Source organism: Stegostoma tigrinum, chromosome 17 (assembly GCF_030684315.1).
Source record: "Stegostoma tigrinum isolate sSteTig4 chromosome 17, sSteTig4.hap1, whole genome shotgun sequence".
Taxonomy (NCBI): Eukaryota; Metazoa; Chordata; class Chondrichthyes; order Orectolobiformes; family Stegostomatidae; genus Stegostoma; species Stegostoma tigrinum.
Genome location: NC_081370.1, coordinates 63,316 through 78,854, shown reverse-complemented (window position 1 = coordinate 78,854; position 15,539 = coordinate 63,316). Strand labels below are relative to the sequence as shown.

The following is a 15,539-nucleotide window of genomic DNA, read 5'->3' as shown; positions in this document are numbered from 1 at the left end:
TACTGATGCTGGTTTTATCTCAATTCCAGTTTACAGAAGCTCATTGAGTGTTGCCAATTTCTTGTTTAAAAAGATAAGCCCAGAACAGAACAGAAAATGTGACAAGATATTTGGGGCACTATGCCAAAATCAGCAGTCATACTGTTGCTAGTGTCACATATAATTCATAATGTCCATTACTACCTCCTGCCCTGTCAAGCTGAAACAAAAAAAACATTTTCTTTATTCGGGGTTAATTTGGTACCTTTTCCAGTACCAAACATTAGCTACTGCAGAGCGAGGAGCTCCAATATTACCTGCACATTTCTGGGCTTTTGAAATAGAAACATAAAATGCTGGAAATACTCAAAGTCTGGCAGTATCTAAGGACAGCGAAACAGTCAATATTTCTGGATTGTGACCACTTATCAGAACTGAGTTTTGTTGAAGGAGGTCACTGACCTGAAACATTAACTCTTGCTTTTTTCTCCCCCCCTCCCCCCCCAGCATTCTGTTTTTATTTTAGATTTCCAGCATTCACAGTAGTTTGTTTTCCTAACAATATTATACAACTCAAAAGGTTATGATCATTTGAAAATTCTATTATCATTTTTGTCTGTAAGAATATTAGTAACAGTTGCCACCAGTTACTTTGAACATTGTATCTGGGGTTCTTTTTATGGTCAGAGAACACATTTTTTTGATGACAGACTACTTATTTAAATCCCCTTCAAGGGGTTTCAACAAATACGGAGTGGATAGTTTGTCATTCATTTCCAGCTGAATAGCAAGTTAGCAAGATAACCTCTTCACAGTAGACACAATCCATAGCTGTTATCTAACTAACTTTGCTGTACAGCAGACAAAAAGGCAGACAAACACCCACTGTATCCTCTCAACCAAGATGCCATATTCCACTACCACAATGTAGTCTGTGGCTTATCAGTACTAATGAGAGAAAGGGGAAAGATTGTTACACATTCTGGAGAAACTGAACCAAACATATTTACCAGTATTTCTAAAGCTGGGAGGCACAAAACTAATACAGAATTGCTCATTTCTGAATTCAGAAGGTACACCAATTAACTCTAGAAGTCATTAAATACTAAGAATAATGTAAATGATTAAAGCAATGCCATAGAAGCAATGATTAAATATAATAAGAGAAGACTTATAAATAATTTTAAGAACGAAGCTCGTTGTAGGAACTTTAATTGTTATAATATTAGTGTAAATTATAACTCCATTCCTGTTTTTAATAGTTTTCTAAATATTGGGGATTCATACCAGTGCAACTTGTAATAGCTTGCATTTTTGTTTTAATAAAAGAAATAATTGCAAAAGGCAAACATGCACACGATGGAGACCAATCAATACGTGTCCATGAGTTTTGTAATTTTTTTTAAGGCTATACTTGCAGTACATGTTAAGTTCCTGATCTAGAGAGAATTCTGGATTCAAGCACATGCCAAATGTAGAGTTAAACTGTCACAAGGTCATTTGGAGCTAGGGCAATAAAACTGATGGCAGACTTTCATCCCATCAGTATTTGCCAGAAATTCAGTCATTCCTTCAATGTGCAATTCATTTTTTGCTATAAAATTATCTACAGTGCCAGTTCTGGTGATTGATATATTTAGGCATGAGAAAGACATGAGACACATCCTTCTTGATTCTTGCATTATTAGCTTTTCGTAACTCATCACGTAATCTTGAGCATATCAGTTAAAACTCCAAGCCACAGTGACAAAGCAATCCAAATATTGAGTAACAGTAATTCACACTTAGTAGATGGTCTCTCTGACAATTTAAAAAATGCGCAGCCCTGTGGTACTGCTAAACTATAAAGTAGCGGGAAGTGACATTACATAAGTAATGACAGTGTTGAGGAAGGAGAAAGTGAAGGCAAACTCTTTCCCTCTCTGTTAATAGGGGAATTTTAAGGTATTCTTTAGACAGTCAAAGAGCAGAGAGTCTCAAAGCACAACAGCTACCTCTTTCCCCTTCAAGAGAGGAAAAGCTGTACAGAGCAAGATATCTCAAAAGATGCTTGGCAGCAAGAGGTGAGGAAGGGGTTAGCAAGAAGTTATCAAGAGCCACCTAAGCAGTGCAGGTCATTCTAACTGACAAAAAACAAGATTTAAATTACACAAAATTTCTAAATTATTTAAAAATTCTGATGTACTAATCAGGGATACTCCAGTACAAATACTTCACAAGTACCACACCCTCAATTAGATCATCTTACATAAAACCACTGATTTCCTTATTGTTTTCTAGGGGACAAGAGTCAAGCATGCTGTCATCAGCTTGATCTGGGACTTCCCAAACTGTGGATCAGGATGTCCAGTGGAACTAAAGTCAAATGTTTGGGGCTGCAAACTCTGAAGAAGCAATGGGTGCCATGGTTTTTCAACAAGGACTAACAACTATTAACTCTGACAATCCAAACTGAAAGGCCTTAATTCTATCATGAAAAATTTAAAGTTAGGTTTTATTTTGCTTAAAAACCTGGTGCACTAAGCAGCTTCTCTCTCCCCTCCACTCATCCTCTCTTCTTCTAAATTACTCCCACATATCTCTCCTTCATATCACCATCACAAAACATCACAGAGCCCGTATTCCGAGACTAAAACTGCATAACACTTCCATCAGAGGATTGCTACTGATTTTAAAAATAAAATCAATGTATTCGGGTACAAATGGGTTGCACCAAATATCCTAAATTGATGTTGCAATCTTCATTCTTCAGTACAATTTCAATACTTAAGTTATAACTGAAAAACATACAATTTATAAAATAATAATGGTTAGGTGTTAAAAAGAACTTAGTTAATTTTGAAAGGCTGTAAACTATCAAGTATTGCTCTACCCTAATGCTTTATAAGCCTTTTAAAAATACCAATATGCCACTCATTGTGAATAGTTCATTTGTAGCATTAACCAATGTAAATATTTCTCAGATAATTCAATTTTTAAAAAATTAATAACTGCATGTAAATATGACCACAGACTTTTTGGGCATTCTAAATATAATATGAAAAGTAGCAATGAATTTGCATGGTGGTAGTCAGGACAAGCTCTTTCATGATGACTGAAGAGGTTTATTTGCATGACACAACTAATTTCACAGTAAGAGTGAAATCAAATTTGGCTTTGCTAAATGCTGAGGACAGCAGGAGAACGTGGTATATATGCAGCATATAGTTTGTTGTTCTGACTAGTGCAGCTTTAATTCTGCTTCATGCTAGCTCCGGAGAATTTAAAACGCTCTATGAAGCAGCTTGTCTTGCTAAACTACAAAATTAGAAAATACAAATACAATCTTTTTTTTTTAAAAACAGGGACACAGTGGAGGGAGACCATAAAGAGGAGAAAAAATAAATTTGGGCTGATACACCAAAAACTTTCCTTTATACGACTATTTTACCTGGAGCTGAATATTTTTATTAATTTGCTGGCTTCAATTGATATTGTTTGATATACAGGAAAAATTAATCAAACTGACACAATGCAATATACATATTTTCTCCTCTCTCCCCTTGAAGTTCAACAATTCTTAATCAGGACAATGAGACAGTTCAATCTGTGGCCTTAAGCTATGACTGGTGACTAAAATAGTACTAGCTTTTAAAATCCTGAGCAGTGAAAGACAAGTCCTAACCCCATCCCACCCATCTTCTCTCAGATGATTGGACCAAAAGCTAAGTCTCTAGTTTTGGGATTTCTCTCGGACCCAAATTCAGTGGAGCTTAGAACTCAAGTTGTTGTCCGGTGTTTGCTGAGTAAACCTTCTTCAATGGGCATACCATTCCTTTACACATTCCACCACTGACATCACTCAACAATTCCCAGTGCAATTAAAATCAATAATTAGGTTTTACTGATGTTACACTTATAATTCTTACAGCAAGACTTAATTAACAAACTTCAAATTAAGTCTGGAACAATAGTAATAATTTTTGCAAGTTCAATATCAATACTGTATTTAAGTCAACTGCCATTAAAATGGACAGATATTGATTTCGTTCACTTTATGGACATTACCACAGAAATTAATCTCTTGCACCTAAAATATTCAAGCCAAAAGCAATAAATATTCAATCTTCAAAAGGAATGCTATGAGCATGTGGAAGAATGCGCAAATATTCCCTGCAGCAGGACTCCAATTCAGGAAACTGGCTGCACCATGACTGCATGTTTAATACGATGCTTATTTTGTTAAACTGTAAGATTGAATGACAGACACACAGACGTATCAGGCACTACATCAAAAGAAACTGGAAAGATACGGTGACACTAACCTACGGAATACAAAGACCACTTTTATTTTCGATAGCTCACTTTTGTTTGTAAGCCTACTGTCCTATTACTTTCAGTTACTTTAATTTGCAGACTGATCTTCTGAAATTAGTTACCTTCCAAGAGAAATATTTTGCCTCTTCCACTAGGTAGATTATCAGCAGTGCCATGCTTTATACATGATTTCACCGTATTCCAGGGCTTTTCCAAAGTATTTTAGTTCTAGATGAGAATGCCTTAATTTGCTAACCATGTCTACAATCAATGTACCATCACCCTGTATTGTATTTGCATACTCTTACAGTTTTGTAATTTGAACCTAATGGCCTAGCAACCCTTAGAATAACCAATACAACCTGGTCTCTCGAACAATAGTGTAGGGTTTATGGAGGGGACCAAAGAAGCCATCGAAAATTATTTACCAGTTATAAAAGTCAAGTGAGTGAATTATAACAGAATATAAAATAGGTACTAATTTTATCCCTCAAGATTAACGTTGCTTCATTTTAACCAGCCACATTTTAAATATGGAAGGAAAAGAAAATAAGTAGAGTAGTCATGACTTAAAGCCAACAAGGGAGACGGACGCAGCAACAACTCTCAAGAGCAAAGTAAATGGGCACTTGAGGAATCAGTTTGCTGGGCAATAAGGATAGGACTGACTGGATAGGTCTTGTAAAGAGGGCGCCATGTGCCAAAAGGCTACCATCAGTGCTGTAAAGACATTCCTTCACTGTACCTTAAATACTAGTGCTACAAGTTGTACCATTTTACAAAATATTGCTCAATGTATATGAAGGTGAATTTAACCACTTTGTTTTTGTTCTTGCTCATCTTAAACATTCTTCTTGGCAATGATAAGTAATAATTGGAAGCTATCCAGTACCTCACCCAAGTGATCATTTTTAATGTCAACCTAAATAGCAGTTCTTTGATCATAGATTGATCACAATAACCCCCGCTCCTATCCACACGACATGCTGTCATCATCCAAGATGGGTTTGAACCGTGATCAATATGAGTACTCTGTTTGAACTCTTGTTCTGCATCCAATATCTGCATGACTTCTCAAAACCAAGTAAGCAAATCTTTCATAGTTGAATATTCACAAGCAAAACAATCTTTACAATTTTTTTTGCAACAGCCATTCTGTTACACTGACTACACACTGTCCTTCATTCCGGAAACTATAATAAAACTAAGAGGATTCTGGATGTAACTGTGCACTGGTATGTTGGCTGCAAGAAACCAATGTACACTGATTATGTGACTTGTACAAAAGGTGAATCGTATTGCTGTGCATGCATTTTCTTTAAAGAAATAAAGAACAACAAGGCTGTGTTCAAATACAGTACGGTCAGTCAACAAACAAATAACCTGCTTAAACTATTTCAGGCTTCAACGAGTCATCAAATTTCAACGGTATTTGAGTGCGTGTGTTTGTTTATAAGACGGTATGTTGGAGTGAGATGATGTTTATTAGTATATCATACTGCTTTAGTAATGGGGATAGAGGAATGAAGAGATAAGGCAACAGTCCACATTGAACAACTATGCTCACTCAAAAAGGCAAACAATTGCAACAGGTTTTGGCTGCTAATTCATGTTAATGTAGTGTTACCATTTTTATATTTCACTCATTTAATGCTGATTTGTTGTTAGACCTTGTATCTCTCTAAGTTTAAGCTTGTAATTTACCAAAAGTGGTCACTAGCAAGTCTTACTTTAATTATCCAGCTAAAACTGTAAACTTAACTTGGAATTCAAGGAAAGAAATCCAGATTTCAATAACGAGCTGAGTAAAAGGATGGTAAATTATAATCATTGATCTACAATTCTTTAAACTTAAATGATTTGAGCATTAAGTTCCTGGATATACTTGAGACATTTCCAATCTTGCACTGTGGGGTGCACCATATTGGAGCCAAGGTGAGGGCAGAAACTGGTGTTGTCCAAGATTTGTAAGAATGGTTAACATCTGGTTTTGGGTGAAAAGGAGTGTGGGGCTTGGAACTGAACTTTGGCAATGCCAGCCATGGTATCAATTCCAAATCATAACATTAGTTTAGAACCTATTTGTTATCAATGCTGCAAAAATTTCAAAATAGAAAAAAAATATGAATTCTGTATAAATTCTTGCAGATCATTAACACATTTGTTCTTCCAATACTCTAGAGAGCGCAACTTGGAAAGAAATCCATTTGCCAGGTTAGTCTCTATATTTATTGCAGGAAATGGATTTGCTCAGTTTTCTACCTGTGTGAATGCACCCGATTAGTAAAAACTAAAATACTGGTACAGAATCCATGCGGTAAACGTGCAAAAACTGAAGTAGTACAACACTGAAAAGAATAATGCCCATATCACTGCAAACCCTGCATCTACCCAATTCATGTGCAAGATACGGACTCAAGCAGACATCTCAGACATATTAAATATCTGTAACTTTTGTTACAAGTAAGCATCTTTCATGTGTGAGCCAAAAAGTGAATGGCAGCAAGCTCTGACCACAGGAAAGGAAGAGACTACTCTCAGAATCAGAAATTCTATGCAGTTTATTCATCCTGCCCTGAAGTATGATGTGGAACTCTTAAATGTCATTGGACAATCTTTCACATAATTGTTAGATATCAGACACCAGATCAATGGATTGCCTTTGGGGTTGGACATGATTATAATATTTTAAAAATCAACCAATGAAGACAAATTTACCTAAACAAAATACATCCCAACCAGGAGGATTTCTAAGGAAATATTAATCCAACCCAAGGCATGTCAATTTTCAACAGATTTGTTCCTGTGATTCCCAGCCGCTGTTCAAGTGTACGATTCTTTATATATTTTCCTAGCTAATGGAAGCCATCAGCAGATTCCTTGATTGTAGGTGTCACAGACAATAAAAATTACATTGCAAAAACTGGACCTTCAAGTGCTTTCTCATCCATCTAAACTCAGGACGCAAATCTAAAACACTGGTCCGTCAACCGTTCCAATCGCGATGGACTAAATTCAGCACGTACAACTTGGAATTTGTTTCACACCTTTAATATAGTAACATGTTTCAGGCAGCTTGATAAAGCAGACATCAGAGTATTATTTGTATAGCACCTCACAGAAATTATCAACCAGGAAGCAATTAGGCACTGTGCAACATACTGACCACCACAATAAAACATGGGAAAACGGAGCCCACCGGGATCTCAGTGGATCATAGCTGATCAGTAGAGATAACTGAGTAAGAGATAATAGTTGATCATTCAAATCAACCTTGTCTAAAGATCAGAATGGGAATCAGTAGTGTTACAGCAAATAGTGACAACTATGTTGAATAGTCAAGATTCACTAAAAGAAATCTGAAAAATTCTACTTGAATAAAAATTCTAGGGAATGGGGTCGCCTCCACAAATGATAAACTTGAGAGACATGGTGACTGGTCAAATCTCTCAATGTCTTCTCTCAAATTCATGATCAACATCAATCCCATACAAAGAGGTTGGTGGAATAAGTATGATGTCATATTACTGTACATCAGTGTTATCCAACATATGCAGCAGCAGTTTGTACAATATACAAGATTCACTGCAGCTTCAAGCCTTTTTTTGACTGCAACTTCAAAACCCATGACCTCTATCACCTGGAAAAGTACGGGCAGCAGAGACAAGGGTACAGATGTAAGTTAAAGCCACCACCCTGACCTGTAAATATTATCACTGCTGCTGAGTTAAAAACCCTCCCTAACAGCATTGCGGGTATTACCTCCATAACAGGGACTGCAAAAGTTTGAGAAGATAACTCACAAGAGTAGATGAATGACAAATGCTGCCCTTGCCAGTGGCATCCACATCCATTAAAAGATTTAGTCACTAGCCAGGTATAGCTCAAATAGTACACTGTGTTTGTAGGTATTTTTAGGTCATACAGTGTTACTAAAAGCAGAGTGGATGTGTCTTCTAATTGTTATTGGTGATTTATTTCCTTGGTTTTGAATGAGGGTAAATGTTTTTACATTCATGTACATGGTGAAGTGAATGTATGAACAGCGTTTACTAATTTAACATCCAGCTAAAAGTGTTATATTGCCACATCTGTAGCTAATCAGCAATTTCTGTTAGATAACAGCATTCTACATCTAGTGCACTTTGAAAGGTAGGACCACAAGACGAGTACTTGATTACAGGATGATGTCTTGCATAGCAGTGGGGCTCTCAACAGTTGAATACTTGTACAAGTGCTGAATTATACATTACATTAATCAAGGAAGCATCTGAAGAAAATGCATGATTGGAACATATTGAATATACACCCGAAGTGAGGTATTACCTGAACAGATCAACTGATTACAAGCAGCATTGTCAGAAAAAAACATAAACCAGATCAGAGCACCAGAGGTCTGTTACAACTTAGACTCGTAACAGGACAAGCAGGTGTATTTATGCTGAAGAAGAAAAGTAACACTGAAGTTATTTGTCAGGACCGGAGTGGGGGCGGGGGGTGAGGGGTTCTCCAAGCTGCACGAATCTCACACAAACCATATACAAACCAGAGACTTTCCAAATTAATACCAGTGCAGCTGAGCAAAAAAGTTTGATCACTGACACAAATCAGCTGCAAATTAAGAAAAAAAATGAGAGGATACAGAACTTAACCAGCAGCAGGTCTGCCACATGGACATACTGAACCTAAGACAGCTTATGCAAAATTGTTTGAATTTGACTCACTTTATTATTTGGAATCTTGGATATAATTCTGGCCTCCGCATTATAAAAAGAAAATCTAGGCATTCAAGTTTGTACAAAAAAAAAGTGTTACAAGAATGACATGCTATAATTTCCAGAAAAGTTTGAATAGCCTGAGGCAGAGCGGGGGGTTATGTCTGACCTTGGTCTTTAAAATTACAAAGGGATTTGACAGGGTTGGCATTCAGAAAATTTCAAGATAGAATTGTAAAGACACTTCTTTAACCAGACAGTAGTTAAAATATGGGATGGAGTACATGAGATGTATGGCAACAAGTCATTTAAAGGCAAAGCTAGTCATGTCCAAGTGGGAGAATAGGCAGTCGGCCAGGTTAGGTTAGGTAGGCGAAATTCAGTGATAGATGGCACGCACGGATCATAAATACCACGTTATTTGGACAATTGATTTCTTTGTGTTGTAGATTCTATGCAATGAATTAAGTGACAAGTAATGGAAGTATAGCATATGTTGATGTATTTACAGAGGGACATCCCTGGTGATGGGATACAAGGATATGGAATCAGAGATGTTATATCTTGTGTTCTGGAGCTGTTCAAGAGCCTTTGGAGATTCCCAGATGTCTTTAAGATAAATCAGAGAGTTTTAGCATACTGAGAAACAAATGATCCAAGAGGGGAATACATCTTATACACAATGGGGTGAAAATCCAGGAAGAGCTCAGAGTGTTAACCACCCAACAATTCCCAATTCTCCAAAACTATTAGCAAATACTGCAAATGTGCAATACAATTATGTTGTGTTCACCATACTGTTGGGACTTGAGTTTACCACCATGCTGTTTGGGAGTTTTTTAAAAAATGCATTATTAAGTTCCAGTAACAAAGGAATTTGCTCTGTCATCTGCAGATATTCTCATACTTACTTGGGCTGGGACAACACCTTACCAATGTTAAGCAGGAAGGGCACCTGTGGAGCGGGCAACCTGATCACTCTACGAGATGGGGAAAATAGAAACCTAATTGGGAAAAGCTGGACATTATAAACAATGAGTCCATCAGACAATGAAGTAAATACATCCACACATTCTTTGGGAAACTGGCAGTTGAGTAGGGGACAGTTAATTTCATAAATGATTACTGGCATAGTTACTTTACTTGCAGGTTTGATTCAAAAGGCAAAACCTAAACTAGGTAATCTTGCTCCTTAATATGGAGAACATATTAGTAAAAGAGAGACATATTATGTTCAGACAAAGTGTTACATGGTCCAGAATAGTGTACGTAAGATGGCATTGAACAGGGGCACTAGCTCTATTTATTCAGGTAAATTATTTTAAGCGAGAAGCCCTTGATCATCTTCCAGCACGAAACATTATGGTCACAAAGCATGGTACAGTGACAAAATCTTAAAGAATACCAAAGTAGAACATTGACACTGCATAGTTGTAGCTGTCCTTTAACGGGACAATCCTCAGTATAATCTGAGCACAGCTCCTTACTTTGATTAAACTCAAAAATAACTTACATTAATTGGAATGGAATATTGCCTGTGTAGGTTGCAGTATGGACACTGTCATTGAAACGCTAACATCCTTTCAAATCAAGAGTAGAATACAATTTTGATCTTCATGAGCAAGATGTCAGCAACATTCAAAAGTCTCTGCCAAATAATAGGATAAAATTGTTTTGCTTTTCTCTTGATTCCTAAATAGTGGTAAACATCACAGTCAAGATAAAGGAAACACCTTCATTAAATACTACTATGTTTGTTTGGAAAGAGCAAAGTTCAACTTACAGCCACAGTACAAACCGGAAAAAGTACTCAGTCATGCTAAAATGCTTATTGACAATGAACAAGGACACTTCATCAATGCATCAGGCTGAATGTTTTTGAAAAATCACTGAAGTTAAAAGTGCTTCAAACAAGGCATGAAAGGAAGATGCCCGAACATCAATTTTGGGTTGAAATTGTCTTCGACTTCCTAAACTCAGATAAAACAGAATTGTGAAAAGCAAAATATTACAGATGTTGAAAATTTAAATTTAAAACAAAATGCAAAAGCACTTAGCCTCATCCATAGGAAGGGAAACCTAGAGGTAATCTGTCACATCTTTTGACCATTTTGTCACATCGAACAATTCTTCCTTGAACTTCAATTACTCCTCCAAATAAAACATTTTTATGGAAGCCCACATAGTTCCAAGCGATGCCTCCCATTTTGAATGTTATGTTCTACATTTTTCATTTCAGTTCCACTCAGACTTCTTCCCTGACCTCTTCTTTCAGCCAACATATTAAGGATTCTTCTTATGCTACTTTCTGTACTCACTGAATGCTTTCGATTTTCACCCTCTGTTCCCTAATCTGTTCCACTCATTTCAACTTGATTAGAATTCTCACTTTCTGAAAGGTCATTCTTCTTTCCCAGTTTTGCAGTCTCCTTGTTAAAAAAATTGACAAAAGGTTCCAAAACCTGAAACATTGATCCTACCTTCCTAGCTCCACAAATGCTGCCTGATCTGCTTCGTGATTTACAGCATTTGGTGGATGCGTAGTTGCAGTTGTTGCAAAACTCCCAAGTTACACTACGTCTTTGTCTATAGACTGTAAAAGTTTGATCAGCCAATTGTTTAAATCTGGCTGATAGCCAAAGTTTGTGTAAAAAACTTGACTAATTTCTGAAACATTTTGTAGGAGCTTGTTTAAATGTCTAGTTTAAATAACCACAGATAAACTCTTCCAGATTTCAAACGCTGTACTAGACTGCTCAGTATCTCATTTACACCGCTTGCTCGTGTAGATGATTCTAAATTTTAAAATGCTGGAAATACCCAACAAGTCAGATTGAGAAAAGTTAGCTGCTTAACAGTTTCAAGCAAGCATATAGCAGGGAAAGGTGGGTGAACAGAAAAAAATGAAAAAGGTCTGGGCTAGCATGGAAGGCAGTCGAGATTGTGTGACAAAAATAAAATGACACTGCAAGGCAAAAAGAGATTAGCGTTCCTGAATAAACTTGTGCATCCAATAGCTTCTCAAAGTATGTTGAGCAAGGGATGCAAGACAGAATGGATTGCTGTGCCCTATTCAGGAGCAAAGTAACAACAAGGAAGGAGGGAATGGGCAGAGCAAAGGTGTACTTTTTGTTCTATTTTCCAAACATTAATGTAAGCCATTGCAGTTGTATTTGCTATATGAAACTCTATAGGATACAAGTTCACCACGGGAAATACCCTTAAGGATGATCAACTAATGACAGCTGGGAGTTATCATACTTACAAAGCTCTAAAACACTGCTCAAAAGCACATTAATCAAAGAAATAAGAGAAGTAAATATGGGATCCTTCACGTAACTACCTTCTACTTTTGATTTGGATGTTCATTTGTCAGGACTTCTCTGTCATTTTCACCGCTCTTCTACTCCTTGTCATACAGTAAAATTAGGCACCCATCATGTAAGGAAGTTGCACTCTCATTCATTTGTTTAGGCAGTGAATGCCCATGGAAGACATTACAGTCAAGCCATTCTGTAGATAAGTAATACGTGCACTCTGTGCTTTCCAGTGGAAGCCACTCGTAAACACAGCTTTGATTTTTCACTAATTTCCTCTTCCTCACAGTTATCAAATACTGTCGCACTGCCTTCAACAGATGGCATCTCAGCACCAAGCAACTAACTCAGATGAGGTTTGTGATTGGTGTGGTTCATCGACATTAGTTTTACCAAATCAATAAACTGGAATGCTTCAGCAAGTTCTCTGTACAAAGTGAAAACATATAACTGGAAAGTTAGTTTACTGCTATATGATCAGCAACTAAATTCGTAGGTACTGCACAGCTGACAATGAGCTGCACAAGCTATTGACTTAAGTAGTTTCCGAAGATAACTTTAATGAAGTAAAGTTTGTGAATGTTAGCAAAAAATAATTTACAAACAAACTCTGCTATATGTTTATTACTGTATATTTGCCACACACAAAGTGTGACGGAAATAATCACATTGTAGGAGGAGGAACTAAATTTAATTCTGATATAGGAACAAAGGTATGCGGCAAATCTGATATCCTTTCTAGCAACACACTAGCGATGAGCCAATCGTGATATATTCATGATTAGAGTAGGCCAGAATTGGCAGGAAATTAGCCCCACAAGAATAAATTATGGTTAAACTCAAGTCGGAATATTTATCAACTTACTACAGTTACCAATTGAAAAATACTTAGTCAATTGTAAGACACAGTTGTCACATACAATCTCTTTAATTTGAATATCAGTTTCCAGCTTCCTACCTAATTGAGCATTCTAACACGTGGAACTGAAAGAGCCCCAACAGAAGTCGTGGAGACATCTTCAATCAGGACTGCCCTGGCGTAGAATAATATGTCGGGCAAGAATGTGTTTGCACATTGAAGTGCTGAGGAAAGTACTAATGTTAAGGGGGATAGAGAATAAAGAAAAACAAAGATTTTGGTTGACATTCAGAAACATTTCTGCAACCATTTTCATTTATTTAAAATACTACTTCAGTCCTCAACAGCAGTTATTTGGTTGTGAACTAATTTTGAAAAGCTTTCATCTTTTGATTTTGAGACAGTTTTGATCATTATTCTGTTGGTTTTTTAAATCATTTATATGGAATATCAATTTTATTAAAAATATCTTTAATGAGTTATGTTCCAGAATTGAGTTAAAAACATTGTAAAAGATCACTAAATAACAGCAGAAAATTGCGACCACTTCTAGGCAAATTCCTATCCCCGCACCCACTTCCCAAAAATTTCTGAAGTCCGTTCTATTTACGTACCATTGCCAGGTTGGGCAAGCAGCAATAAGGAAAACTGAATCCCCACCATAACTGATTTAGAAGAAACTCCTCAGTAATAGTCTCTTCCATCTGCACATTGTTTGGCTAATAATTACAAATGTAAGTATAAATGGCTGAAATTTTTACCTAGTGCCAAATGTAAAGGCAAGCACACCCTGATGTGAATTAAGTACAACCAACATTAAATATTAATGCAAAGATAATATAAATTTCCATTCCGGCTGCACTTGCACAACAGACAGACTTTTTGCATTCTTTACACAACTGATCACCTATGACTGATTTACTTAACTGATCTCGTTAGCTGTGACCTTCAATCCACTTGTCTTAAAGATGGAAATAGTAAGAACTGTAAAACTGTTCCAGTATATTCCCCAGTAAACTGAAGATCATTCCCTGCAGGTTCAATATAGAAGCATTTGGCAGTTCAGACAATAACAGATTTTTTTTTCCTTTTTATATATACACAGAATTTTTTTTATATATATATGTGTGTGTGTGTGTGTGTGTGTGTGTGTGTGTGTGTGTGTGTGTGTGTGTATATATATATTTATATATACAGAATCTGCTCAATTTCTAACACTTTGTTTTCTATAAATCACCTCATTAGGAAATAAGAGTACTCAACAGTTTACTTGATCTAATTTCTTTAACACTAGGAAGACCTGAATATTTCCCTAACCTGTTAAAAAAAACAAAAATCTCAGGACAAATTCAGTCTGTCCCTCTTGTACCTTTTCCAGTGCCTAAGCACTGAAAAACTTACTTGAATAATGAACAAGCATGTGACTTTTTTTCAAATTAAGAAAGAAATACTCTTCATCAAAAGCCATGCATGGTTTTCGGTGCCACCGCCTACCAATCCCAATCATAAACCTACATTTCTGTTCCTCGTAAATAAAATAAGGAGAGAATCTCTGTACTTTGTGTTGTGTTCATTACACAATGTACCGCTCTGTCTGTAATTCTGACTCAACCTTCACTACTTCAGTCACAGTTCAATGATTGCTACCTCTTTGTTCTCATGCCAACCTTTGCATACTGCACAATTTTTTTTCTCCATTATGTTGCATTGTACTAAATGTTCTGCCATTCTGCTCAAGTAATCCTGGAGTTGGGAATTGTGAGAATACAATTCAAGACCAGGACAGCTGACTAGGTTTCTGCCATTGTTTTCTACCTATTTCCCTGAAGAGCAGGCAAACTTAAAACCAAACTGGTGGCAGCAGGCACACACTGGTATTTTCACTTGGCTTGGCGCTGGTCCTTACCCAGCTTGTACTCCCAATATGGATCTATAAGAACACAATCTAGCACAGAATCTCCCTTTAAGTTGGCAAATCAGGAACTGCCCATCACAATTTTGTTCCCAGAATTATACATTCTTCAAAATCCAGCCCGTTCTTTCAGCTACTTGGTTTCTGAGTTACTATCACAGTTCACAGGTGAAGATGCAGTGGCAGGGGAGTTCATGCAGTCTGTGGGGCTGTTGATCGTCTCATCCGTCAGTGTGGCATTTTTTGAGAGCTGTATACCCTGGATCAATTGGATAAGCCGTTTCACTTTTTCCAATGAAGTCTGCATATCCTTCTGTCGGGCAAGTAAAGTGTTCTTAGTCTCCATGCATTTCTAAAGAAAAGAAAAAATTATTTTAGTGTGATCAATTATTGATGTTGTTGAAAAACATATTAAATTTCATTTCATACAATTCCATATAATCTTTCAATTGTCCATGTTC

At 36.7% G+C, this 15,539-nt stretch overlaps 1 protein-coding gene across 1 annotated transcript in view; it reads right to left on the bottom strand.

The window, feature by feature from the left end:
• Positions 1-487: 487 nt before the first annotated feature.
• phf21ab (PHD finger protein 21Ab) overlaps positions 488-15,539 on the bottom strand; it is a gene marked incomplete at its 5' end in the record, with an annotated part of 69,998 nt that continues 54,946 nt past the window's right edge. The window contains one exon of the mRNA XM_059651879.1: positions 488-15,430. Coding sequence (XP_059507862.1) covers positions 15,212-15,430 — 219 coding nt within the window. The remainder of the gene's footprint in view (positions 15,431-15,539) is intronic.